The 26780-nt window shown below is 31.6% G+C and overlaps 1 protein-coding gene across 1 annotated transcript; it reads left to right on the forward strand.

Moving 5' to 3' along the window:
* The first annotated feature begins 3595 nt into the window (after nucleotides 1-3595).
* LOC149576416 (serine carboxypeptidase-like 51) lies at nucleotides 3596-10533 on the forward strand. The gene is made up of 15 exons (XM_089817208.1): nucleotides 3596-3820; nucleotides 3917-4005; nucleotides 5089-5196; nucleotides 5431-5449; nucleotides 5640-5861; nucleotides 6057-6100; nucleotides 6207-6274; nucleotides 7777-7882; nucleotides 7977-8191; nucleotides 8369-8435; nucleotides 9151-9201; nucleotides 9286-9338; nucleotides 9499-9628; nucleotides 9745-9818; nucleotides 10150-10533. The coding sequence occupies exons 1-15, from the start codon at nucleotides 3673-3675 to the stop codon at nucleotides 10163-10165; spliced, it is 1410 nt and encodes a 469-aa protein (XP_089673334.1). The 5' UTR covers nucleotides 3596-3672; the 3' UTR covers nucleotides 10166-10533.
* The last annotated feature ends 16247 nt before the right edge of the window (nucleotides 10534-26780 follow it).

Genomic DNA, 26780 nt, shown 5'->3' on the forward strand with positions numbered 1-26780 from the left:
ATTTTCTCTAAAATTATTATTTTGCAAAGAGATGCATATCAATAAACACTCAAATTTATCATGCATATATATATATATATATATATATATATATATATATATATATATATATATATATATATAAAATATTAAATCATTAAAAAAAATTAAATATAGATTATGTGTAACAAAGTGAGTGTGTATATGCATTGGGTTTTTGTCATCTATCTATTCTTTGGTGCATTTATACCATTTCCATTCATTGATTTCTCTATATTCCTTCCTTTACAAATTTGGAAGATAATAATTACAACTTTTCCTCCCATATATAGAAATTAATACGTGCATTCAATTTCTAAGATTTTGGAATCTTATTCCAACTTATGTTTTCCTTTAATAGAAATTTTTTAACATAAAACATTATTTGTATTTCTTGTTTCTATATATTGGAAAATAGGAACATATTAAAGTCGAAGAGAAAATGAAGATAATAAATGTTCACACATAAATGTATTATTTATTAGCATTCTCTAATATTTATATGTTTATATATTTCATTTATGCAATTTACTTTTCTTTGACATGTACCATCTCACTTATTTGCCTTATTCCACTAAAGTACAGATGAAATGTAAGGTTAAAAGTTGTCTACATTATGATCTTCAACTTACCTTCTTATTCTCATTTTAGTGACTACTCTGACAGTAATAATTTAAAACCACTATTCATAATTTACAACCTTCTACCTACTTCTAGATTGATTAGTATAGACCATTAAGGTTTTTATCCCTTCTCATTTTATTCCAAAACATTAAACCCTATATCCAAACCTATGAAATTGTCTCAAATAATAGGGTTCTTGAATAAAGGTCATTTTAATGCTAGTGCCTAATTAACTTTAATTTATTGACTTTAAAGTCACGATAATTTTTTTCCATATCTTGAGTCAAACTATATAATCAAACCATCCCTAACAAAAATCCCAAGTTTCCAAATTAGAACATAGCATGCAAACATTCTATCCTATAAATTATTGGAATTTGAAATATACTAATTTAGTGACTTGATTAATACAACTTCCCATGCAATTGCACCATGTTTTAGCTTTCCTAGCTTAGGCAAAGGATTTATAATCATTTGGAGCAAGTACAAGTAGGAAACAACCTATTTGGAATATACAAAGAAAAAATGTTACATCTTGAGATCTGCAATAACCAAAGGAGACCATAGACATAACCTGGGTTAGTAAATTATCATTTATAGTGACACCTTGGTGACTTTATGTTTATAGTTATGCACAATCTTACCATTGTGGTCATATAACTGCATATTAGAAGGTGGTAAGTTCCCACCATTAAATATAGTATCAACACTAGCATCTAACATTAGCCTTATTTTTTTAATGATATTTTAGTAGAATTGTGTCTACGCAAGTGCATATGGTACTATATAAGTCATCTTGTAAAAATATTAGAGACTTTAAAATATGTAATGTGGTTTCTCCAAAGTTCTTGTTTAAGAGTTCACATCAATCATCAACATATATTGAGCCCAACAATGTAGTTCTTTACCTTATACCTATTTCACATGTAGTTTTACTTTTCACAACTTTAGTGTTAGTTTCTTTTTATTAGACATCTAGAATTAATTTGTCCTTATATAAATACAATAATGGTATTTATCGATTGCTATATCATTCTTGATAAAAATATATTTAAACAATATTTAAATACATTAAATTATAGGTCAAGTCACACACCATAAATCCTAGGGCTTATTTTTATATCTTTCATTCCCCTCTATACATTATAATTTTCCAAAGCTACTTTTAAGCACCACCCATTTTTAGATACACGTGATTATAGGCGAAATAGTTAGTAAGGAGAAAAAATATAATGTTGATTTCGTTGAAGGTAATAATATCTTAGGAATAATTTATGAGTGTGGCCTCATCCAAAATAAAACAATTTTTTTGCTGTTGTAGGTTTAGCACTTTTGTCAGAGCCTATGTTGATTGCATTTATTGGAATTTTGATGAACACCATGCAGATTTTGTTAGAATTCGATGACATAAAATCCCTATTGCATAGCTCATTTCTGACATAGGTGTCATTGAAATTGTGATGTGCATTTGCTCATCAAGTCATCCAATGAAAAAATAATGACAAGTATCTTTTCAAAAGTTCATCAGAATTTTGATAGATGCTTGTCAAAAAAGCACTCCAAATGTGTTAGTGATCAACACCTAAAAAATAATTCTCACAAACAATTAGTTGAGCAAGTTGTGTACTTTGGATCCTCAATGAAAGTTGCAAAACTGTATTAAAGTAGTGTGTGTTCGAGTAGAAAGCATGATCAATCAAAATGGTGTCGCCAACTCTACTCTTCACATTAAGTGTAGTATACCCAAATTTATTAGATCTACAAAGAAAAAGCATTCTTCAACATTGAGAAAACTTGATTGCAAAAATATCATAGAAGTTAGAAAGAAAGAAGCATCCTTCAACATGTATGTCAATGTTTGAAATCTTAGTAATTGAGGAGATATAATTAGTTATGGGCAAAGGCAACATGCTTGCACAAGTAGGGGAAAAAGAAAGAGTGGACACTAATGATCTCCATAAAAATAAATTATCTCTACCTTATCATGTGTGACAAAAATAGTAAGAAGAAATATGAACTTAGAACAAATAAATTATCAAGCATGCATCAAAAGCAAGAGACAACATTTAATAGTTGTAATAATATGCTAACAAGAATATCTACAAATAAATAAATAAAGGTCCACCATCACTTCATATCAAAAATTTATTGCATAAAAAATGGAGAGAATAGTTGGCTATTGTAATGATATGCTAACAAGAATATCTTCAAACCAAATAATAAGAACTGAACCCTCACTCCATATCAAAAACTCAAAATAGAAGATATGATAGATAGTGATACAAGAACACAAGAAACATGTCATATATTCCATAAATTCTTCCTTGTCTTTAATAACTTAGAAATTGTACTTTCCCAATGTATTATTTAAAATATATTTTACTATCAACTTAACCCTTACATCATATTTAGATTAAAATACTAACATATATATTTTAAGTTAAAATACTATATATTTTTTAGTTATATATAATTCTCCAAGCCTCAACACTATTCCCAATCCCAATCAACCGGCCTACATAAAATTTGGAATACATTTTCTAATTTTCATTTGGTTCGTCAATTGGAATAGGGAATAAGATTACATATTCCCATTTTGCCTCTAAAATGAGCTTATACCCATTTCAAAAAATAATTGTTATTGAAATAGTCATTCCTATTCCCAATATACATACATATTCTCAATTCCAATGCTGCAACCAAACCAACTCAGCGTTCATTTATGTATTTCATATCGACAAAGAAATCCATGCAAACGTCTTAAATTCGATTGATATGATTGGACTTTTGCCAAACAGCAATTAGTCATGCAAACAAACGGAGAAGCCGAGGTTTGAACTTCGAACTCAAGAACACTCAAAAAAGACACAAGTTTGGTGAAAAAAATAAAGATTTTAATAGATGTATCCGCCATGAACATTGTGATTCAATCCTTACCTTGACCAAGCTTCAATCGTATACAAATAAATTGGATGGTTTTCATCTTGAAAGATAAAGATTTCAAGGAGGAAATTGTAAGCAAAGCAACCCATGACAAAATTTAGGAGCTTGCAGAGATTCATCTTGGGTTTCGTTGTGTGTATCGGAATCAGCAATGTAGCTTGTGGGCTCAACAACAATACAAGCTCAGGAACTCCAGATGGATCTGAACAATGGGGTTATGTTGAAGTCAGGCCAAGTAATAATAAAACTTTATTTCCTTCCTTTGTTTCTCGCATTAATCTTTTTAACCTTCAACTAATTTGTACTGTTTTTGATTAATTGTGTGATTCAGAGGCACATATATTTTGGTGGCTCTATTACACTCCTCAGAAGACTGCAGATTTTAACTGGCCTCTGATCCTCTGGCTGCAAGGGGGACCGGTCAGTATTCATAGTTTATCATCATTAGAGATTATTTATTCATTTCTCTTTTTCAATTCAGTTTATTTCAAAATATGGCACAAAAATATACTGAAGTAAATGTTTAATAGTTCAAGATTACATATTTTGATTGTTTGACATTTGATCTTTGTACAAATATTATTGCATTTGTCTAATTTGTTTGTAATAAGTTTTCTGAATGGAAATTATAAGTTTTCTGAATGGAAATTAGAAGTTTTTAAGAAGTGTGTATATCTAACAATGAATTGATTTCTAGTGTTGATTTATTATTTTGTTTTGCTTTCTATTGGAAAAAAAATGTTTAATTCTTTGAGATTATATCTTTTGATTTGTTTGATGGTAGTACAAATATTACTTAGTTTATTTAATCTTTAAGGAAGTTCCAAGATGGAATTATCTAAACTTTTTAAGTAGTTGGTCCATTGGAGTTAAATGAATCCTAAGAGTGATTCATTTTGTTTTGCTTTATTTTGAAACAAAATGTAGAAGAGTTTGTGATTACATATTCTAATTGTTTGACTTTGATACAAATATCATTCCATCTTTCTAATTGGTAAGAGTTTCTAGAGTTGGAATTGGAAACATTTTGAATGGAACCCTAATGTTGACTTATTTGTTTTGTTTTGTGTTGGAACAAGATGTTTAGTAGTTTGGGATTAGTTATTTTGATTGTTTCTTGTTTGATCCTAGTACAAATATTATTGCATTTCCCTAATTTGTGAGAGGTCTTAGAGCTGGAATGGGAAGCTTTTTGGAATTGAGTCTATTGAACAACTAATTAATTTTTAGTCTTCGTTCATATTGTTTTGCTTTGTGTTAGGTGTATTGAACAATATATTCACTTGTAATGACTCATGTACAAATATTACTACATCTATCTAATTTGTAGAGGGTTCGTGGAGTGGGAATTAGAAATTTTTTGAAAGCTGGTTAATTGAACAATGAATTGAATCCTCGTGCTCATTTATCTTGTCTTGGAACAAAAAGATCAATAGTTTGGGATTACATTATTTGATTTCTTGACATTGTACAAATATTATTTCATCTATCTTTAAATTGTAGGGAGGTTCCGGAGTTGGAATTGGAAACTTTTTGGAAGTTGGTCCATTGGACAGCGATTTGAATCCTAGAAACACAACATGGTTACAAAAGGCTCATTTGCTATTTGTGGTAAGGTCTTCCATCATGTAAAATTTGTGTTACATTGTGAGTGTGTTATTTATATTACATTGAGTTTCAATTATATGTTGCAATTTGAGAATTATAAATTGGTAAGTATTTCTCAACTATTAGATTAAATTGTTCAGTCCATATGCATTCAATTTGATTTGAGGAATCAATGTTTCTAATAATTCATACTTATTGTTTGTGTGATGCAACTATTGTGAACTGAATATTCTTCAGGATAGTCCTGTTGGAACAGGTATTATAATTTCCTCCCATTCAACACATTTTTATAGACAATATTGATATATATATATATATATATATATATATATATATATATATATATATATATATATATATATATATATATATATATATATATATATATATATTGAAATCATTATATTATGATCTTCTTTCAAAGTGTAAAATTTGGTTTGGTGCAGGTTTTAGCTACGTAGAAAATGATACACTTACAGCTAAGTCAGATGTTGAAGTAACTGTTGACCTCTTAAGTTTTCTGAAAGAGTTCTATGGTGTAAATAATACTTTACAAAATAATCCTTTATTTATTGTTGGGGAATCATATGGAGGAAAACATGCAGCTATGATAGGCCTTGCCTTAAGCAAAGCAATTGCTCTTGGAGATATAAATGTTAATCTTGGAGGTAGGTAAATTTGTAGATATTAACTTCAATCGAAGAATATATAAAAGATTGTTTGTTTGTAGAATTTCCACAATGACTAATTGATGCATTCTAAATCTTATATTGTTTCTCATCACAATCTTTCAAATTTTGGACTCTTATGTTATTTGTCAGATATATTTTTGATGGCATTCAAAATCTTATATTGTTTGACAGGTATTCTTTTGGGAGATAGCTGGATCTCTCCAGTAGACTATGTGGTAAGCTTTTGATGTATTAAGACTGACTGAATAATATCCTTTTTCATTTTTAATTAAATAATGATGACAACATTTTTTTAATTTTTTAAAAATGTATGAAGAATAGCTTTCATGGGGACCTCTTCTTAAGGCTGTGTCACGATTGGATCAAAACGCCACGGAATATGTAAATGGGTAAAGTCCAAATCCTTCTCTCGAGATTTCGAAAGGTATAGCATTAAGTTGAAAACTAAATAATAAATGTCTACTGATTAAATTTACAATTGTTTCTCTATCAACTTGATATAATTTGTTTAATCTATAATTTCCTTCTTCTAATTTTGGCCATTAATTATTGAATATAGACAATTTGTTTAAAATAAGAAGTTTGTTTTAATAAGATTTAAATATTAAGAGGTTCAATGTAACTAATGGAAGGAAAGAGGCTTGTATGACTGTTTTAAATGAGGTGGGAGATTTAAAAAAAATTCTAAAATTAATTTTTTTAACTTGTAATAATTTTGGTTCATAACATTAATAAGACAAAAGATTCTTATAGATTATTGATTGTTTTAAACTATAATATCTATTGTAAGTTAAATAGAAAGAAATGTTTACTTTAAACATTATAGTTAGAAATGTATTGTATTGTGTGTGTGTGTGTGTTTTGAACTTAGAGATTTGAGTCAATACAAGAAAGAATTTGCAATAAGTTATTTCCAAAGAGCATACCTACATTTCAAGAGGCAAATTTGAGACTAACAAAATGTGAAATTAAATTTACTTCAAATGGTTTGAAACATAAACGTCATCCTAAATGTCATCCTTTCTTGAAGTCTTGAAAGAATACTACCTAATAGACTTCAAAATGAGAAGCTAAGTTCAAATCTGAAGGGATCCGATGACAAGGGGAAACGAATATCTTAGCCATTAATAAGATACCTACACAAGGACCATTCTAGAACATCTCTCTGATAATCTAAATTGAAATGGTCATTGTAGGTTGAGGTTTGATAATAGCACATGGAATATCCTCTCCTTTTTTAGTGCAATTCTTGTTAAATTGGAATTGGTCAATCTTCAAGAAGTTTCATAATACTTGTTTAAGCAACTAGACTTTGGATGATGAAGAAATCCACTTTTGATGTTAGTGATGTTTACTACTATTATCTTAAATTAATTTGTACTTAATACAATGTCTTGAATTGCACGAGCATCTCACTAGGGAGGTGGCTATGGATGTTTATAATTCAAAGGCCTTTTTTTTCCTCCTACTTATATTGAGTTGATAGTTCATGATTCTCTTATGTATCATAGTTCGTCCACTTTTATTCTTAGAGGTAACATTGGTGTGCCTCCTTTTATTTATACATTGAATTCTCATCAATCTACTTTCCAAATAGACATTTCTCTTGTGTCTCATCAATCTACTTCCCGAAGAGGCATTTCTCTTGTGTTTTGAAAGAGGGTATATTCTACCTCTATTTATGAATTAATGAGTTCTCTTACACTATAGTACAATAGTACAACAAAGGAAGAAATGTAACCTAAACCATGTTTCATTGTCTTGTGGTTAGATCAAAAGTGTGTCTTACTAACTCTGCTTATAGAACTATTTAGTTGTTTTTTACTGTTTTCTATTGAGAAGCCTCTTCTGATTTCTTTTCTAATTTTTTGATGATTCTGGGGAAGAACAGGATAGCATTGGAAATCCAGGAACAAGTAGAAAGGGGAGACTATGTGAATGCCACGCACACTTGGGGTTTCTTGGAAGACCAAATTTTAACATACTCCAATCAAGTGGTATGCTTGTTTTCTACATACACAATATAGCCAATACTTTTTTCTTTAAAATGGTTAATTATCTCTTGAAATCCCTTTTCTTGTTTGAATGCAGAACTTCTACAACTTCCTTCATGACGATTCATACAGTGATACTGTTACCTCAGCTGGTACAGAGTCCATGAAAAGCTTCTCTCCTCAACGCTATGAAGAATATCTAATGTCCTTGAAGAACATGGGCCAAATTAAACCAGGAAGTTCTTCAGACCTTTTTACTTTGATGAATGGGCCCATTCGGAAAAAGCTCAAAATCATTCCATCAAATGTAACGTAAGAACCTCTTTTACCATACAATTTCAATGTTCATTGAATTCTGAACTGAAGGCATTGCTTAGTATCTCCATTTGATACTATTTACTTCCTTTTCTTTCAATCAATGAAATTGACTCCCTTTACAGATTCAGTAGTGTTAGTGTTATTAACATTGAAGCTATTTATATTTGTCAGATGGGGTGGTGGTCCAGATGTTTTTGGCCCTTTGATGAATGACTTCATGCAGAGTGCAGTTGATAAGGTAAGAAAAATTATATCCAGTTCTCAGCAATTTGATGATGACTATATAGAAGTATTAAAATAAAACATTGAGACAACAAACTGTAGCCTGGTATATAATGTTTTTCCTTTAAAAATCTACAGTGAATAGGTGGTTGTTAGTAAAACCAGAGGCATAAGAGGATTGTTTTATTTTGAAGAGAGAATTTGATGTTTTGAAAAAATAAAGTTCCATTAATTTCTTGTTGACAAATTTCTTACATTAACAAGAGATGATATTATACTGAGACATTGTAAGCTGAAGTTCGGTATATGTTAAATCAAATGTAAAACAATTGAGGAATATGGAGGAGGCGCAACAATAGATTAGACATCAGCTGCAAGTAATGAATGAACAGTATTAAAATCTATATCTATATCAGAGAGAGAAAAGGTATTTTTGTTTTCTTTAATTGCATGGAGACGGTTAAAAGAAAGTTGAGGAGGTGCTCATTAGTAATATGATAAGCATTTTGACTTTTAAGACTTCCAATATTTCTCCTCTTTTGACATGTCTGGTTGATCTTACCATTGCAAAAGTATATATATATAACTTCGGGTATCATAATTTGTATCACTTCAAAATAAATGAATATCTAAGATTGGTTTGGCATTATTATAATGGATCATGTCTCATGGGCCTTAAAATCATCAAGCCAACCTTTAAAATTTGGTGGGTGTTCGTTGTACAACTGTAGGTGGATGAACTATTATCTCGAGGTGAAAAGGTCACAATCTACAATGGTCAGGTAAAACTCATATATATATATGATTTGTATTCTACTTTACCAGACGTCAAATTATTGACTAGGCCTTGATGATGATATTTGCAGGTGGATTTGATATGTGCAACTGCTGGAACAGAGGCATGGGTACAACAACTAAAGTATGGCTTGTTTTTCTTATGATTTTCTTATTAAGATAAGATTATAAAGAAATCTATGACTTATTTTTCTTATGAATTCCTTATTAAGATGGGATTATAAAGAAATCTAGTAACACACCGGTCCCTCTTCCTTTGAACAATAAAAACAAAACTACAACAGATGGGATGGATTGGACAGCTTCAACTCAGCTAGTAGAAGTGCAATTTATTGTGGTGAATCAGAAACAAAGGGATTTGTAAAATCTTACAAAAATCTGCAATTTGTGTGGATTCTTCTCGCAGGGCACATGGTAATTAGCATTTCAATTGGTTCAGGTTTCAAAAGAATAGAATGGAGTATATAAACCAGAACTCATATGTTTTTTCTTTTCATATTTTGAAGAGGGTATTTGTTGTGTGTGAATAGGCGCCAGTTGATCAACCATGCGTGAGTTTGAATATGCTTGACATAGTCACCAATTCCAGCTTGTCAAAGGAGTGGTACGCTTTCAAGTTTTCATTCTTCTTTCTTAAGAAATTGACCTATCACTAAATAGATGATTAAAATGACATATTGAAAACAACAGAAAATTTATTTTATTGTCTATGATATTGGGTTAATTATATACGGATTTATAGAAGGTTTATATTAACATGGGTTCATCTGTATTTCGTATGGGAGGCATTTTATCATCTATATATATATATATATATATATATAATTTATGAAATTTGAATTCATGAGATTTCTTTTAAAAATATGAGGTTTGTTTTGTCACTTTCATTTAACTTGTTTATGTTCTCAACACATTTTTTTTGTTTTTCATTTCAGGAAACTCAACTTCTAAAGGCCATAAATTTAGATTGAGGACTTTGATTGAAATTTTTTTTGAAGCATCAACAAGATCGTGATGTGCTCTATTAAGCTATATAACCCACTATGTTGGTTATGAGCACTTTTAGGTCTATATGTAGCCTCTAAGGCCTTCACAATTGACTTTGACACATTCAAATAAAACTATCGAAAGTGAGAACTTTATATCTTCAAATTTAGACATGATTATTGCCATGAAAATTTACCCACATGCTTATCTAGCTAGTTTGGACCAATATGTTCTCAAATGTTAACTTACTATAATAGTAAATCTTATTTAAATGTAAGATTGAGACATAATTTTCCAAATTAAAAGTAGTTTGTACATCATTCTTTCTCCAATTTGTTTTGGTGTTATTTTGGCTATCTTGGATATAGTGTCTTAGTTATTGGTAATCTTACAATTGTGTCCCATATATTTGTTAAGTTGGATCTAATTGCTCCAATTTTTGTATTTTATGTGTAATTCAGATGTTCACTCCTAGATTGCAAAAGGATCACCCATAAAGTTGGACTATTCAAATCTTGTAAGGATTTATTTCACATTGGTAGAATCACATACATGCTTTTAGTCCTTGCATCCACCTTTGTATGCTACTATGTCTTGCTTTCAAAAGTTTTAATTTTATCATTTCCAAAGCTAACAATTATGTAATTTGACCATTTTCTATTGGCTCATGTGCCAAAAGAATGAATTGGATATCTAATTTTGTGTATTTACAAACAAGCTTGTGGTCATTAATGTAATGATAGAAAGATAGATAAATTATATATTCAAAATAGAATTGAATCATTGTTTTTTTATTATTTATTTATTTATTTATTATTGGTAAACAATCGAAGCCTAGATCCATTATTGTTATTTGTTGTAATTATTTATTTTGTGTTAAGCGAATTTGAACCGAAGACCTCCCAAATGAGAAGCTCACAAGTTACAATTGTGTTGTAAGCTCTTGCCTAGAATTGAATCATTGTTATTCCCTTGTGTTAGCTCCTTAAAAATAAATACTAAATCAATGCCTCATTCTAAACATTTTACACCCTTGTATTGTGTGGTTAAAATTATCATAAAAATATAGTAGAAGGAGTTCGATGAAGTCTCAAGGAAGTCCTAACCATATATCCTTGAATGTTGAAGTCCTAAAAGTGTTCATTCTCACTAGATTATGTGTATTTTTTTTATTAATCAAAAGTGAATTCTATTGATCAATCATCGATAAGCACACAAAAACAAGGGGCAAGAATTTGTCAAAAGTATAATTTTACATGCAAAGAAACAAAGATTTAACATACATGCATTATGGTTGTCATTTAATAAGCAATATTTTACTTACACAGCATAATAGTTTTTAAAGTTATTTTTGTACTTTAAATAGCACAAGCTTGCAATAACATGTGTATGTTCATGTTTGTATTATTATATGTATGCCTCATTTCTCTAGAGGAGTGCATGAAGTCTTAACAACAAGAAGAAGAAGAAGAAGGAAGAACTAAGAGGTAACTGCTTCAAAAGATGGTGTTTTGTGCCCAAACTACCAAGGAGGGATGTGACTAGGCTTTTCCTGTAGGTGGCAAGAGACCTTATGTTTCACAACCTTTGAAAGAGCCCACATTGAAAAAGATGTAAATAAATTATTATTTATTTATTATATCTTCATTAAATAAATTTATTTATCAACTTTCTACTTATGAATAGTTTTTTAATATTGAATAAATTAAGGCTTTAATTTTTCTTCTCTTTTAATCTGTACATTTAAAAAGATGCTTTTCTAATTTAAGACAAAATACAGAAAGATTGTATACTTCATTCTATACTTCAACCCTAGTTTCTCCCTCATTTCCATGTACATACTCTCAAAGAACATGTGAAATAATAATACAACATCCCATCTCCACCTTTTATTTACACTTTTATTATCTCATGTTGTTGAAAATAATTGATTAATTGTTTATTGTCTTTGATCTTACACAAAATGCCATATCATTGCCAGTCAATGTATGTCGAGCTCACTTGAGTGACAAAGAGAAGTTTGTAGAAGATTGAGTGTTAACCAAGCTCACTGGGTTAATGAAGGAAATGATGGATGGAACCAATGTTAACCGAGCTCACTCGGTTACCAAAGGAACTTTGTGGAAATGCAGTGTTAACCAAGTTCACTTGGTTAACATAGGAAAATTGTTTCTGAGTTAGTGTCTACCAAATAGGGTTGGCTAACAAAGGATTTTCTTGTTTTGGCATATTGAGTGTAATAGTTTTGTTTGTTGGTTCTAGCCGAATGAGAAGATGAATATTAAGTATTCTAAGTTGCATTCAAACTGACTTGACAATGTGTAAGATATAAGTATAAGGTCAAGTGAGGGTTGAATGTGCATAAGTGAATATAAGATTTGAAGATGCTTAGAGGACGTGAATTAGAAGGATAATCAGAATATCCTTATTGAGTTGCAAAGATACATTCGATTAGAAAAGATCAAGAATACAAGCTAGAATTGAGATTTGTAATCAAAAATTTAGTTGCATCAGAAATTAGTTCATCTCATTGTTACTCTCTAACCATTATAGCAATGATCTAAATTTCTTAACAAAGTTAGCTTAATAGTTATTTGTAAATCCTCTAACAAGGTGGCATTTCTAGATTGAAGTGTCTAAAGACCTCTAACAAGCCCACTCCTAACAAGTTGATTAAATTCTCTAATAGGGTAACACCTAACAACATATTTTGTAATCTTTAATAGGGTTGGCTCCTAATAGGGCTCACTTTAGAAGAGTGAAAATTAGTAACTAGTTGCAATTGGTGGTTTTTCCCAAATTGGGTTTCCACATTAAATCTTAGTGTCACTTGTGTTCATGTTATTTCTTTCATGCATATGCAACTAAGTTAAGTAAGTTTAATCACAAAATAAAATCTTAAGATTTACATGTTAAGCATTTGCAAAGTTACAATTGTTATTTTAGTGTTTACCGAGTGCTTGTGTTTCTCGAACATCAGTATTTTTAGTGAAGTTTCTATTCTATGTTGACATCTAAGGGATTTGAGATTTATTTTTGTAGTAACTGATTCACCTCTTATATTTCCAACAATTGGTATTAGATCTTCTTGGTGCTTGCAGAAAAGGTTTCAAGGACCTAAGCTAAAGATCAGGATGTCTTACAAAAGGCAGATCCCAAAGTTGAATAGAGATAACTTCAAGGCATGGAAGGAAAACATGAGGCTACACTTGGAAACCATTGGAGATTTAGGGCTAAAATATCTAGATACCAAATATGTGGCTTCTAGTGGAACTATGATTCTTGAAGAAATTGCACAAAAAAAGAGTCATAACATCATGATGATTGATATTGCTTCATCTCTCAACTATGCCGAATTTGATGAGGTCAAAGATTGTGGAACTGTGCATGAAATGTGGATCAAGCTAAAAGCCATATATGGAGGAGGTGATAATGTAAGAAGAGATAAATCTGAAATTAAGAGAATCAAAGCCAATGTCAGTGCTATCAAAGCCTCTAGAGGAACAATTGAAGATGTAACAATGGTAAGTAAGGTACTAAGAACCTTTCTTTCTATCTATACAATTAGAGTGTTTGTTATTAAAGAGATGAGATATGATCCAAACAACAAGATAACACTAGATGCTCTAGTTGGAAGATTGACTGCATTTGAACTAGATAACCATGATAATTATACTCCTAGTTCTAGCAATCTTGAGTTTGCATTTGAAGCCAAAGTATCACTCAAGAAGGAAAGCTAAAAAGTCTAAAAGAAAACAATCTGAAAGTGAAGAGGAAGAGAATTTTGATAGTGATATTGAAGCCATTGAATCATTTCTTACAAGAAGGTATCCCAAAGGCCAAGGAAAGTATAAAGGTAAAATCCCTCTAATACTTTTCTCTTGTGAAGAAGTTGGACACATTGCTGCAAGGTGCCCAAATAGAGAAGACAAAGATTAAAAGAAGCACAACAATTACAAAGGTAAGAAGGATTTAAAGAACTTCAAGGACTATAAGGTCAAAGGAAAGAAATCTAGTTTTATGGCTAAAGATTCAAATAGTAGTGAAGAAGATGAAATGGTTTATATTGTTGTAAAAGATGAATCTAATGATGAAGGAGATAAAATGGCATTTATCTCTCATGTTACCAAAAATGATACATGGATTATTGATAGTGGCTTCTCACATCATATGACTGGTGACAAAACAAAATTTGAACATATGGAACATTATGATGGTGGAAGTGTGAGATTTGGAAATAATGAACCATGTTGCATAAAGGAAAAAGGTTGTATCTCACTAACCAATGAACTTAGATGTGATAATGCTTATTGGGTTGAAGGACTAAAGCATAATCTACTGAGTGTGGAATATTTGAATAACATTGGATTCAAAGTAGAATTCATGAATGGGAAGGCCAAGCTACTGGATGGGGAAAAAAAATCTGGTTGGGTCTAGCAAACAAACAAAAGGTAACCTATTCTAGCTAGATCTCAGTGAGAGTTCATATTTATTGCTCAAGTGGAAGAAAGTTAGTTATGACATAAAAGGTTATTCCATGTGAACTTTGATAATCTAATCAAGATAAGCAAGAAGAAAAGAGTAAGAGGTATTCGTAGTCTAAGGAAACTTGATATGGGCCTATGCAAAAATTGTCACATCGGTCAAATGGGAAAGACAAGTTTCAAAAGCAAGGATGATCATTCTAAAGAAGTCTTGGAGCTAGTTCATACAAACTTATGTGGACTTATTGGAATAGAAAGATATGAAGGAGATAAATATTTTATTCTATTTATTGATGAATATTCTAGAATGATGATTGTAATGTATCTAAAAGAAAAGTTTGAAGAATTTCAAAAGTTTGAGTGGTATCTGACAAGAGTAGAGAAAGAAACTAGAAAGAAACTGAAGTGTTTGAGATCAAATAGAGGCGGTGAATTCATTTCCAATGAGGTCAATGAATTATGCATTGAAAGAGGAATTAAGAGACAAGTATCAGCTCCTGGTATAGCTCAATAGAATGATATAGCTGAAAGAAGGAATAGATCCATCATGGATTGTGCATGAACTTTAATGATAGAAAAGAATGTTGCAATCAAATATTACTACAGTACATACCTTGAACATAGTACAGCTAAAGAAGACTCAAATCAAACTCCTTAGGAACTATGGTATGGCTGCAAACCTAATGTAAGTTGTTTGAAAATATTTGGCAGCAACAGTTATATCTTGAAGGAATCTAGGAAAGGTAAATTTGATGTCAAAGGTGATGAAAGCATATTCCTAAGATACTCCTACAAAAGAAAAGCATGTAAATGTTCAAATTTGTCAACTCATAAGATCATAGAAAGTGCTTGATGAGTTTACAAAAAAGAGTGAAGAAGAGAGCAACAAAGAACCTAAGGATTATAGAAAGTTTGTTTACTATGAACCTGATACATTTTCAAATCAAATTAGAAGTCAGCAGACTTCACCTTCTAAGTGCCCAAAATCTTGAAAAGCTACCGAGTTGCAACCATTGCAACCTGAGTCATAGTTAGAAGCTACCTAGTTGTTGCCGGAGAAAACCAAGTCTGTTGGACCTGAGTCATAGATAGTGGGACTTGATCTTGATTCAAAGATCATGACCAAGTTAGTAGAACAAATTCTAAATCTAAAGTACCTATGTTAGCAAGATATGTCAAAAGGCACATGCACCTGATTAGATGATTGGAGACAAGTGAAATAGAACAATGACAAGAAACAAATTGAAAGGTACATGGTTTTTGTAATGCCCCACCAAGGGATCCAAAAGAAATAACCTAAAGTTTTACTAAGTTTGACAACTTTTTTTTTTTTTTAACAAGAAAGATAAAACATACACATCAAACACACAGTAGCGGAAGCAATAACATACAATCAACTAAAAGCATACATAATAGGTTACATCCCTTAAGGATCCCATGACATTAAATCACATTTAAATTTAATTAATACTAAGTCCATCAATACCACATGCATATGAAAGAATAATTAAAAATTCCAATGTCTATTTAAATAATATACATTTGTTCTGAATGCCTCTTAGCAAACAGAATTCAAAATGCTCAATCATCCATTGTACATGTAATAGTGTATGAAAGGCTAAAAGATTATACATATGTAAAACTAGAAATACATCATCCTCCTTGGATCCATGATATAAGTACAATAAAATAAATGAAACCATCGACCATACATGATATATCCATCCATCATAAAATATAACCATCCATCATAATAATACATAGATATAATGAAAAGAAATGCAAACAAAGAAGCTCTAGCTACAATGACTACATATGGATCTCAATGGTAAGAATAAAAAGCACTACGACTTGACCATGTGAAACCTAAATGGCCCACTCCCACCATGTTGAGGAGATAGTCTCAAGTCCCAAATAGTATATCAAACTAAATATCAAAAGTACTCTCTAAGTCTAGGAAATCCTAAAAGTATTCTATCTCAAGGGTTCCAATATAAATTGACATCTAATCCCAGAGGCACACAAGACACGTAGGAAACCTACTATGTAAGTGGGTAAGTGTCATCGCACGAATCACACTAGAGTTATCTTGGCAGTCTCTCAAGACCCCGGCCCCCTAGTAATCCCTATACAACCACTAGTATCCTCTCGTACTGACAAGGCATACTACAGATTCAAGTTCGTAACCAAGTGTTCTCTCTACTCTCATCCTAGTCTGTACTAGCACTCAAGGCATTGGTAAGAACATACAAAGACTCTTATTAGGCTCATTTTACTCTCATTTAGTGTAGTGTTTTCACTTATTAAACAACTTACAATGGGTTACCCTAGTAGCCACTTAGGGCCTCAGCCCCCATTGCAAGCCACTTCTCGACAATACATATAGATAACCTACCCTAAGCTCATGAAATCATAAATCAAAGAATCATAGTAAAACACCTTAGTCCTATATAAGTGACTAGAAAGCATCATAGATAAATCACAATACCCATCAGTTCTCAACGAGCAATCGAAAAGTGTCACAATAATACTAATTGAAGACATAAATGGTTAAGTCAAATATATCATAGCACTTATCTTGCTATCCCGCAATATCAATGAAAACCAGTAAACGACAAATATAATCACACTCATCATATAGCATATCAACACATTACCATGGTTCAGTAAAAATAATCAAGATCAAGTCAGCATATTTTCACACTCACAGAACTCCCAAGCCTCTGGTAGATGTCTTAGAACTGGTCAACAATCTAGTCAACCCCAAACCCCAAACATAGACATCACATAGAAAACAAGGTGTAAGTTTCATGTTTTGATTTTATTTTTTAAACACATGGTTGAGTTAAATGTAGGGTTTTAGTTTTCATTTTAGTGTATGTTTTAAGTAAAAAGATTCATTTTTTACACTATAGTTTAACTCATTCATTTAATCAATTAAAATATATAACTACCCCATTATATTTTAAGTCAATTATCTAAAATATTTTAAGAATAATCATTTATTTATTGATATTATCAAAATGATAACTAATGATCTTTCAATAAAATAGTTTCAATTTTAAAAAAATCATTATCATTATAAAATAAAATAAAATAAAATCTATTAAATATTCCTTATTTGTTAATTAATCTTAATTAAATTTATTTAATCAAATTAATTAATAACCATATAAATTACATTAACATCCTTTATTAATAATTATAATTATAATAATGAATTCATTAATTAAAAAGGGATTAAATCTAACTATATATTAAAAATTTATTAATAAAAAAATTAATTTAATAATACAATTTATTAATTAAATTTATTAATAAATTAAATTAAATTAAATTATATATATAAATTTTTTTATAAACAAAGTGTTTATTTAAAGGCCCATTGGCCTTACTGATGTCACAGAGCCTATGGCAATAGCAATACAGAGTACCACTGTCATCGTAGTACCTATGACGGTAGGTACTCGATAGCATGGCGGGAGTAAAGGGAGGTACGGGGTTATTCCCTCCCCTAATCAAATTAATAATTTAAAAATAAAATAAAAATTTATATAATGTTTTTCATTAAACATTTTTTCCATTTAAAAAATAATAATTATTTTATTTTATTTTATTTTGTAAATCCAATTTTTTTTTTTTTTGCAAAAAGAGGGGTAAAAATTTATTAAGACAGAAAGGAGTACAACAAGGAGAGCTCAACAAGGAGCTCGATCCTGAGCAACAAGATCATCAAATTCTTGCACCATCTCAAAGGACAGTTGCCCCCTATCTCTAATATTCCAACCCGGATCATGACTAGAAGCCCATTTGGCTAAACAATCAGCAGGTCTATTCCATTCTCGCGGAATATACTTGAACCTAATGAACTAAAAAGAGGAAGAGAAGAAAAGAATCTGCTTAACAACAGTGGCCAACTGCCAACTAACATCCTCAAGCTCTTGCGAAGAAAGCATGTTCACCACCACCTGGGAATCAGACTCACAAATAATCTTACTCCATCCCCACAAGAAACACTGTTCCACAGCATATAAAATAGCCTGAGCTTCCATGAGATTGTTAGTATAATCACCCTTATGAATTGAGAAGAAAAATTTAACATTCCCAGAACTACAACGAGCCACTCTGCCAATACCAGCCGGACCAGGATTCCCACGAGAAGAACCATCAGTGTTAATTTTCAGAACTCCACAGGGAGGAGGAGTCCAGTGCCCATCCCGGTTAACCCGACCCTTCCTCTGATGGTGAAGCTGCCTGGACATAGAAGGAAACCTATGAGCCGCAACCCCATCCTACAAATGAAAATTGAGGCGATTACAGATAGCAAGATCAACCGGATCCATACCCCCATCAAGCTCACACTTCACAAGAATAGTTTCCTGGAGAGAATGTGATATTTTCCACCAAAGATGCAAAACACCAAGCTGAACATCTTGGAATATGTGACGATTCCTCTCCAACCAGATATGCCAAAGCATGAAAGATGGGCCAGCAATCCAAGCAGCATGGAGAGAAGAAGACTTGGAGGGAGCACTACCCAAGCGAGCCCAGAACTCAGGCAAAGAGGAAGCATGCCGACAAGAGCAACCCCAAGCGCTCCACCAAAGGTGCCATATCTGAGTAGAATAGGAGAAATGGAAGAACAGATGGGAGACAGAAAATTTAATAACACAATTTTTTTTATTTTTTTTAAAATTTAATCAAATACCTAGCATTAACCTGGTGAAGAAAATACAATGAACCCACCAATATATTTTATTTTATTATCTTTTTTTTTTGTCTTTAAGAGAATTTTCATTTCAATTCAAACCCTTCCCTAACTAATTTTCCATTTACATCTATCGAAGAAGGATAACATCAATCTTTTGATTTTCTCGTAATTACATTCATACAAGAAATACATATTTCTGAAAACATTCATCACAAGAATTCTTTAGAAAAACATTCAACAGATACGATGAAGATAGGGAAGAAAGAGCGTGATAAATTTAACGAATAATCACAAGCGCCTATTTGGACACTGATGCTAATCACTATGCTCAAGAAAATTGTAGAGAAATTCCTCCTCTCAGAACCTTCTCCTTTCCAAAAATTCCTTCCTTCTCCAATATTTGCGGTATTTCAAAAATGAACTCCCAAGTTGTGATATGGAGTGCTCTCCTAAAATCGGGGAACTAATTAAGTGTTCACCTGAGAGAACTCCTTGCTCACCCGACTCCAACTCTAAATTAACTTTTCTTTATCTTTTCTTTTTCTTTCTCATGCATGTTTATTGAATTATTAAAATTACATTATTTAATTTTTTACTTCTTTTTAAATTAATTTATTAAATTTAATCTCATGCACACATCATGCAATCATGAAACTTTAAATAAATTAATTTATTTTCTCACTTCTAAAATTATTTTCAAACGTTTAATTAATAAAATATTTATTAACTTAAATAACAATATTATTTAGCATTTATTTAAAAGTGAACTCTAAATATGTTATTATTAAATTAAATAAATATTATAACGTTCTAAACTTATTCTTATAACTTTTATCTTTATATTTAATTCTTTTTATTAAATTTCCCAATTAATTGCATATAATTAAATATTAAAATATCATAATAATTTTCCATTAATTTAATCTTTTAATTAGACTTAATTAATAGAAAACTTCACCAAAGACTCATAAAGTAAAATACGAAAAACCCATCATAGAAAAACACATATAAAATCAAACTAAAGGGTTATAATCATGAATCAACATCATTTGACGCATTTGAAGGGTAATCGACTTAGATTTTTGTCCTAATTTTATAGGACAAATGGCTTAAAGGTTTAGGATTCGGACTTAAGAATTTATCTCCCCTCTCTTACCATTGAGATAATGTGATAAGGTATGCTCATCCTAGCAATTAAGGGAAGTCGATACCCAGTACTTGCAACCTACATAAAATCCATGCATGTACAAACACAATACTCTAAGCTAAACAAGCAATGGCAGGAAGTGGTACATCATGTAGATCCTGACTAGCACACTACGACTCCCTTCCTTAACCACATTAGAAACGCCATACATAAAGAAAACATGCATGCACACCATACACATGCAGTATGGGGTAAGTATCCATAAGAAGACACGTAATAATCCATCTAACTAATCATCACCAATAACTAAAATCATTGAATAATCATCATGCATACATGAAGTATAGAGTACCAAGTAATCTCATCATATATTAACTAAATCTGAAATAATATTTGATAATCTCTAAACAATGCTACTAATCATCAAACATAAAATTGGCCTAAAAGAGTTCGACAATGATAACAGAAATGTAAACTAGGGGTAGGCACTACATCCACCCCCCCTAGACTTAGGCTTACTCCTAGAAGCCTATAAAGAAGTAGGAATATAAATCTCGTAATCTAGATGCATGCTCCCATGTAGCTGATGAGTCATCAGTAGGGTCACATTGGACCCTTACCTACTCTAGGGGAGAGGACCCCATAGTTGAACACGTACCAATTGTTGTGAGGGTAGTTAAGATTGTTTGATGCAATTATAATATCACTATAGCCTATTGATTGAACAATAATATACTGATTTTTATGTTTTTTTTATTAATAATTATTTAAAATTAAACCATATATTTTATATCTTGTATATATCAATGATTTATTAAAATTGACACCACTTCTAGATAAAGGACATTCATTGTATGTTGAATAACAACCAACATAAAATTTGTGTTTCATTATTTAATCTACTTTGTTACACAAAATAAAGAAACATGTATAAAATATTGTATTTCAAATTGTACAATTTTTAAACAAAATTGTCCAATCCCATGGACAAGACATCAACTCCTTACTTGCTTTCCAATTAATTACAACTGTACAATTGTCCAACAGCCAGTGCATCTATAGATATAAATAAACAAACAAAATTTCAAAAATGCATCCCATCTCTGACAATTTGTCAGTCCAAATGCTGAATTTTGAGTCTTTGACAAACGTGTTTGAGTCTTTCACACTCAACTTTGAGTCCCTGCGTCATAAACATGGAGGTGTATGAGCTCCCCAATCCATAAAAAAATAGACAATTAATGCAGCACTTGACAAGCATGTTTAAGTCTTTCACAAGCAACTTTGAGTTCCTGCGTCATAAACATGGAGGTGTATGAGCTCCCCAATCCATCAAAAAGCAGACAATTAATGCAACATATCCAAAATCTGCCCTTGCCAAATCAAAGAATTAATGCAGCACATCTGCTCTTGCCAAATCAAAGAATTAATGCAGCACATCTTCTCTTGAAAACCACAAAATCAATTGCCAACCAATCAAATTGGAGAATTCTAAAAGCCACGGATCAACAAATTCTAAAACCAAAACTCTGGATTTGAAAGAAAAGCCATAAATGACAGCAAATTGTCAATTTCAAATTCAAATTGTTGGAGGGAAGAAATGTCTATAAATATATACATTCATGGAAGAATTTATTTTACAAATGAATATACATTTTGCATGAGCTCAGAATATTGTTTGGGCACAATATCTATCAACATTCTCTGCATTCTCTATGCTTAGAATACTTGAAATTAAATTGTCTCTGGGTAGAGAATCTATCGATATTCTCTGTATTCTTTGTGCTACATTCTAGAATATTAGAGTTCTTTGTGAGCACTCAGAGGGATTGACTGTAACATCAGTAGCTTAGGATATCAAAGGCCCAGTAAACCAGGTATTTTACCATTGATATGTAAAGTACTAATAAACATGTTCATTAGTAAAAGAACTATTTCAATCTGAATGTTATTTTTTGAAAATTAGTAAAAGAACATTTTAACTTGAATGTATTAACTTTCTATGTATTCTATGTGCTAACATTCTAGAATATCAAACTTTTTTGTAAGCACTCAGAGGGACAACATATAATATCTATTGCTCAGGATACCAGAGAGCCCAGTAACCTTCAAGATATCAGCCAGTAAACTATTCAGGTATTTTTACCACCGATATAATACAGTGATGCTATTTGTATGAATGATTCAATTTTCTCCCAACAATGGATAATATAACATGCTGTTATTAATCAGAATTATTGAGTTTTCTCCCAAGAAAATAACAACAGTTCTTATAATTTATGTCATAAAACAGTATTTAAATCTGTTATTGTCCACAAATTTGTTATAGTCCACCATATTATATATGTTGTTACTTAAATCTGTTATAGTCCATCATATTATGTATGCTGTTATTTTTAGACGTTATAATCCATCACACATGTTGTTAGTCCATCATATATTAGATGTTGTTACTCCATCATATGATGTATGCTGTTATTTACAGGCTAACTATGAATTAGTTCATCATATAATGTATGATGTTACTTGTAGACTAACTATGAATCAAATCTTCCAGTTCCCCTTGGTAATTTATTTATAGACTAACTTTGAATTCAATCCAAAAAATAATAGCATATCATATGATGGGATATAACAGATCTAAGTTATTTGTGGAAATATTGTGATAGAAATTTCAGTTCTAAGAGAGTAAGTGCACGATAAACCACAATGCAATATGAAGTTATTTGTGGGAGAAAGCACAATAATTCTGAAAAAGATACAACATATTATACGATGGAATACAATAGATATTTCTATCATAATCCATCATACGATATGAAGTTATTTGTAGAAATATTATGCATTATGGAGATTTTTCTATCAGCAATTGTTAATTCATTCCAAAAAATAACAACATATTATATGATGGAATATAATAGATATTTCTGTCCTAGTCCATTGTACAATATGAAGTTATTTTTGGAAATATTGTGACGATAGTTTTATTTCTAGGAGTGACTGAAAAATAAACTAGCATACAGTATTAAGTCAAGATTGTTCAGTCATTCTCTTTGGAATGGTTTTTCTATACAAATCTCTCCATTAATTATTTAAATGACTATTAATATATCCTTTTTTCTATTTAGGATATAATATAATTTTTCCATAATATGTTATATGGCTGTTAATATGTTAATATGATGTTTTATGTTTAGGCATTATGACAGCAGGAAAAAGAAGAAGCAAAAGAACTACCCGAAAGTTGACACCTTGTGGATCACGAGGTGTTAAATTACACGTTATTGACTCTGATGATAGGGATAATTCAACCAATCCAACTCCTGATAACAGAAATCATGCTCTGGTTTCCAATAATATAGATAGTCCAGATGGAGTTCCCAAATCTTCTAATTGTAAAAAAAAAAAAAAGAGTCTCCAAGGCAATCAATGGACAGCAGATGATATGGAACATGCCATTGAAGATGTTGAAGATAATTGTTTTTCAATAAGAGGAGCAGCAAAGAAGTGGGGAATACTAGTTAGCAGCTTATCCTATTGGCTAGGAGGACTCACAACAACAAAAACCAGGGGACCGCCAACAATTCTCTCCTTGGAAGAAGAGCTAGAAGTTGTTCAATGGTGTAAAGATTTAGCTCAGCTTGGTCGTGGATTGGAGGTGATTCAACTTAAGTCACATGTGGCTCACATCTGCCAAACAAGGCCAAATCCATTCAAAAATGGCTTACCAGGTAGATCATGGTGGGTTGGATTCCGCAAACGCCATCCAGATTTGACAATACGAACTGCAGAGGGTCTAGATAGGGATAGAGCATTGATGCTACGACCAAGTATTGTGGCCGATTTTTATAATAATTTGAAAACATTGTATGATTCTAATCATTATGAACCAACACACATATGGAATTGTGATGAAACAGGTGTGCAGGCAGGGAGAAATTATGGGATGCGAGTAATTGCAAAGTTGGGAAGTAAAAGTGTACCTCAAATATTATCTAAAAGCAGAGAATGGATCACAATATTATGTTGTATCAATGCAGCGGGTCAGAGTATACCAGGCTTCTATCTTTTCAAAGCAAAAAGAAGGCTTCAAAATTACATTGCTAACTGTGAAGCAGGAGCTTGCATGGCAGCACAACCACATGCTTGGATGACAAAAGAATTGTTCTTAAATTGGCTGCATCACTTTGCTAGATCTGTTCCAAGTGGTGCTTCATCCCAAAGTAGGCATCTACTCATTTTTGATGGACATGGAAGCCATGTTTCCTTTGCCACAATTCAAGAAGCAAGATCTCTGGGCATAGATCTTCTTACATTGCCTGCTCACACTAGTCATAGACTACAACCTTTAGATGTAAGTGTGTTTTCTCCATTTAAGGCATATTTCAAATCTCAAAGGTCAAAATGGATGGCCAAACATCCACACATAGAAATAAGGAGAACAGAATTGGCTGAACTTGCAAGCAAAGCTTTCAAACTTGCTCTTGTGCATAACAATATTACAGCTGGCTTTCAAAGGACTGGAATTTGGCCATTGAATAAAGATGCTCTTCGTAATGACATGATGCCAAGTAATGCATTCAATGTTGAAGATGAAAATGATGCTGTTGGAATTGCAAGCATGTTAAGACTGGCTGGTTATGATGATGATGCCATTGCAAATTGTGTGGCTGAAAGAAGGGAACAAAAGAAAGATGAAGCAACTAAAAAAACAAGTTCACAACAGAAAGATGATGTAAATGTAAATGAAAGTTCACAAACAGATGTTGTGTCCTCACCAACACATATTAGCCAGAGTCAATTTGAAGATGACTTGCATGATGTAATGAGTATGCCAACACAGTTTGATCCACCTGATTGGGTTAAAGAAGGAGCAAAAGAATTGGGAGTACAGATTGAGTTTCAAGATGAAGATGTATCATTATCTATTCCTTCTCCACCTCCAATGCCAAGAGAAGAGGTGATTCATTATTATGCTGAAACAAAAAATTGGGAGACATCAGATTTGGAATGTAATGAAGATGAAGATGGTCAGAATGAATGTAATCTAGATGGTTCAAATCTAGAATATACTGAAGATGAAGATGTACAGGTTAATTATAATCTAGATGGATTGAAGACATCTATAGATGAAGATGGACAAGCTAAACATGATGTAGATGCATTGAAGACATCTGTAGCTTTTGAAACAGAAGGTGAACAGGTGTTATGTAGTCAGGGATCATTAAGAAGTTTTCTGAAGCTACCAATTGAAAGAGTTTCAAGGAGATTCAAGCCATCTGAAAATGCTACTCTCAGATTGGGAAGAAAATCTCAAATACTTACATCTAATGACTACATAATCTTGCAAGAGCAGCAAGAAGAAAGGAAGGTTGAACTTATACAGTTGAAAGAAAGGAAGAAAAAACAGTTGGAGGAAAAGAAAATTCATCTAACTGAGTTGAGAAAAAGGAAAGATCAACAGAAACTTGAAAGACAAATAATAAAACAAAGGAAGCTTGAGGAGAAGGTGCAACAACGAAAGGAAAGGGAATTGAAAAAGAAAGAAAAGATGGATTGTAGAAGGGGTAAGCTATCAAAAGAGAAATTCAACAAGGGACTTACAAATATTGGGGAGAGGAGCTCTTTAGCAATTTCTCTTGAGCCAAATGAAAATGGAGAAGGCCAACATAGTACTCCAACAACCCCCTTACCTAAGCATCATCAAATTTTAAGGGACATGTACAACATTCTATCCCCTAGCTATGCTGCCTTACACAACATGCATGCTACTTGTAGCCAAAGCCCCCCTCATTCTCCAATCAAACAATTCCAAATTGGTAGGTTGTTGGATGAAAATATGTTTGGGCAAATGATTCCCATCAGCCCACAAGTTGATTTAGTTACTCCAGAAAATGTTACAGTAGACAGTACTAAAGATGAGCCAGAACCCTTCCCTGGCTTCATGGTGAACTAAAGATGTTGCAATGTAGACTGATGCTACAATGAAGACTTGATATTATAAAATAGAAAAACAATGCAATGAAGACTTCATCCTTTTGATGGTTCAGAGGAATATTTGCACAAAATATTTGTTTCCAACTGGTCATTTTGTTATATCCTATAGACTGGTGCTTTCATTTTCACAAGCCAATCATTTTGTTACCTATAGATTGGTCCTTTTATAATACCTCTTCTATAAAAGCTGGTCATTTTGTTGGGCAGGCCACGCTAATATTCCAGTGACATGCTTGTCAT

This window comes from Cupressus sempervirens, chromosome 1 (assembly GCF_028749045.1).
Source record: "Cupressus sempervirens isolate cs-2001-9-10 chromosome 1, ASM2874904v1, whole genome shotgun sequence".
Classification (NCBI taxonomy): domain Eukaryota; kingdom Viridiplantae; phylum Streptophyta; class Pinopsida; order Cupressales; family Cupressaceae; genus Cupressus; species Cupressus sempervirens.

Bases quoted from the DNA above. Each gene is read 5' to 3' on its own strand.
- LOC149576416 (XM_089817208.1), top strand. From the start codon at position 3,673: ATGACAAAATTTAGGAGCTTGCAGAGATTCATCTTGGGTTTCGTTGTG. The intron at 9,202-9,285 runs GTAAAACTCATA...TGATATTTGCAG, and splicing joins TCACAATCTACAATGGTCAG to GTGGATTTGATATGTGCAAC. The intron at 9,629-9,744 runs GTAATTAGCATT...GTGTGTGAATAG, and splicing joins TTCTTCTCGCAGGGCACATG to GCGCCAGTTGATCAACCATG.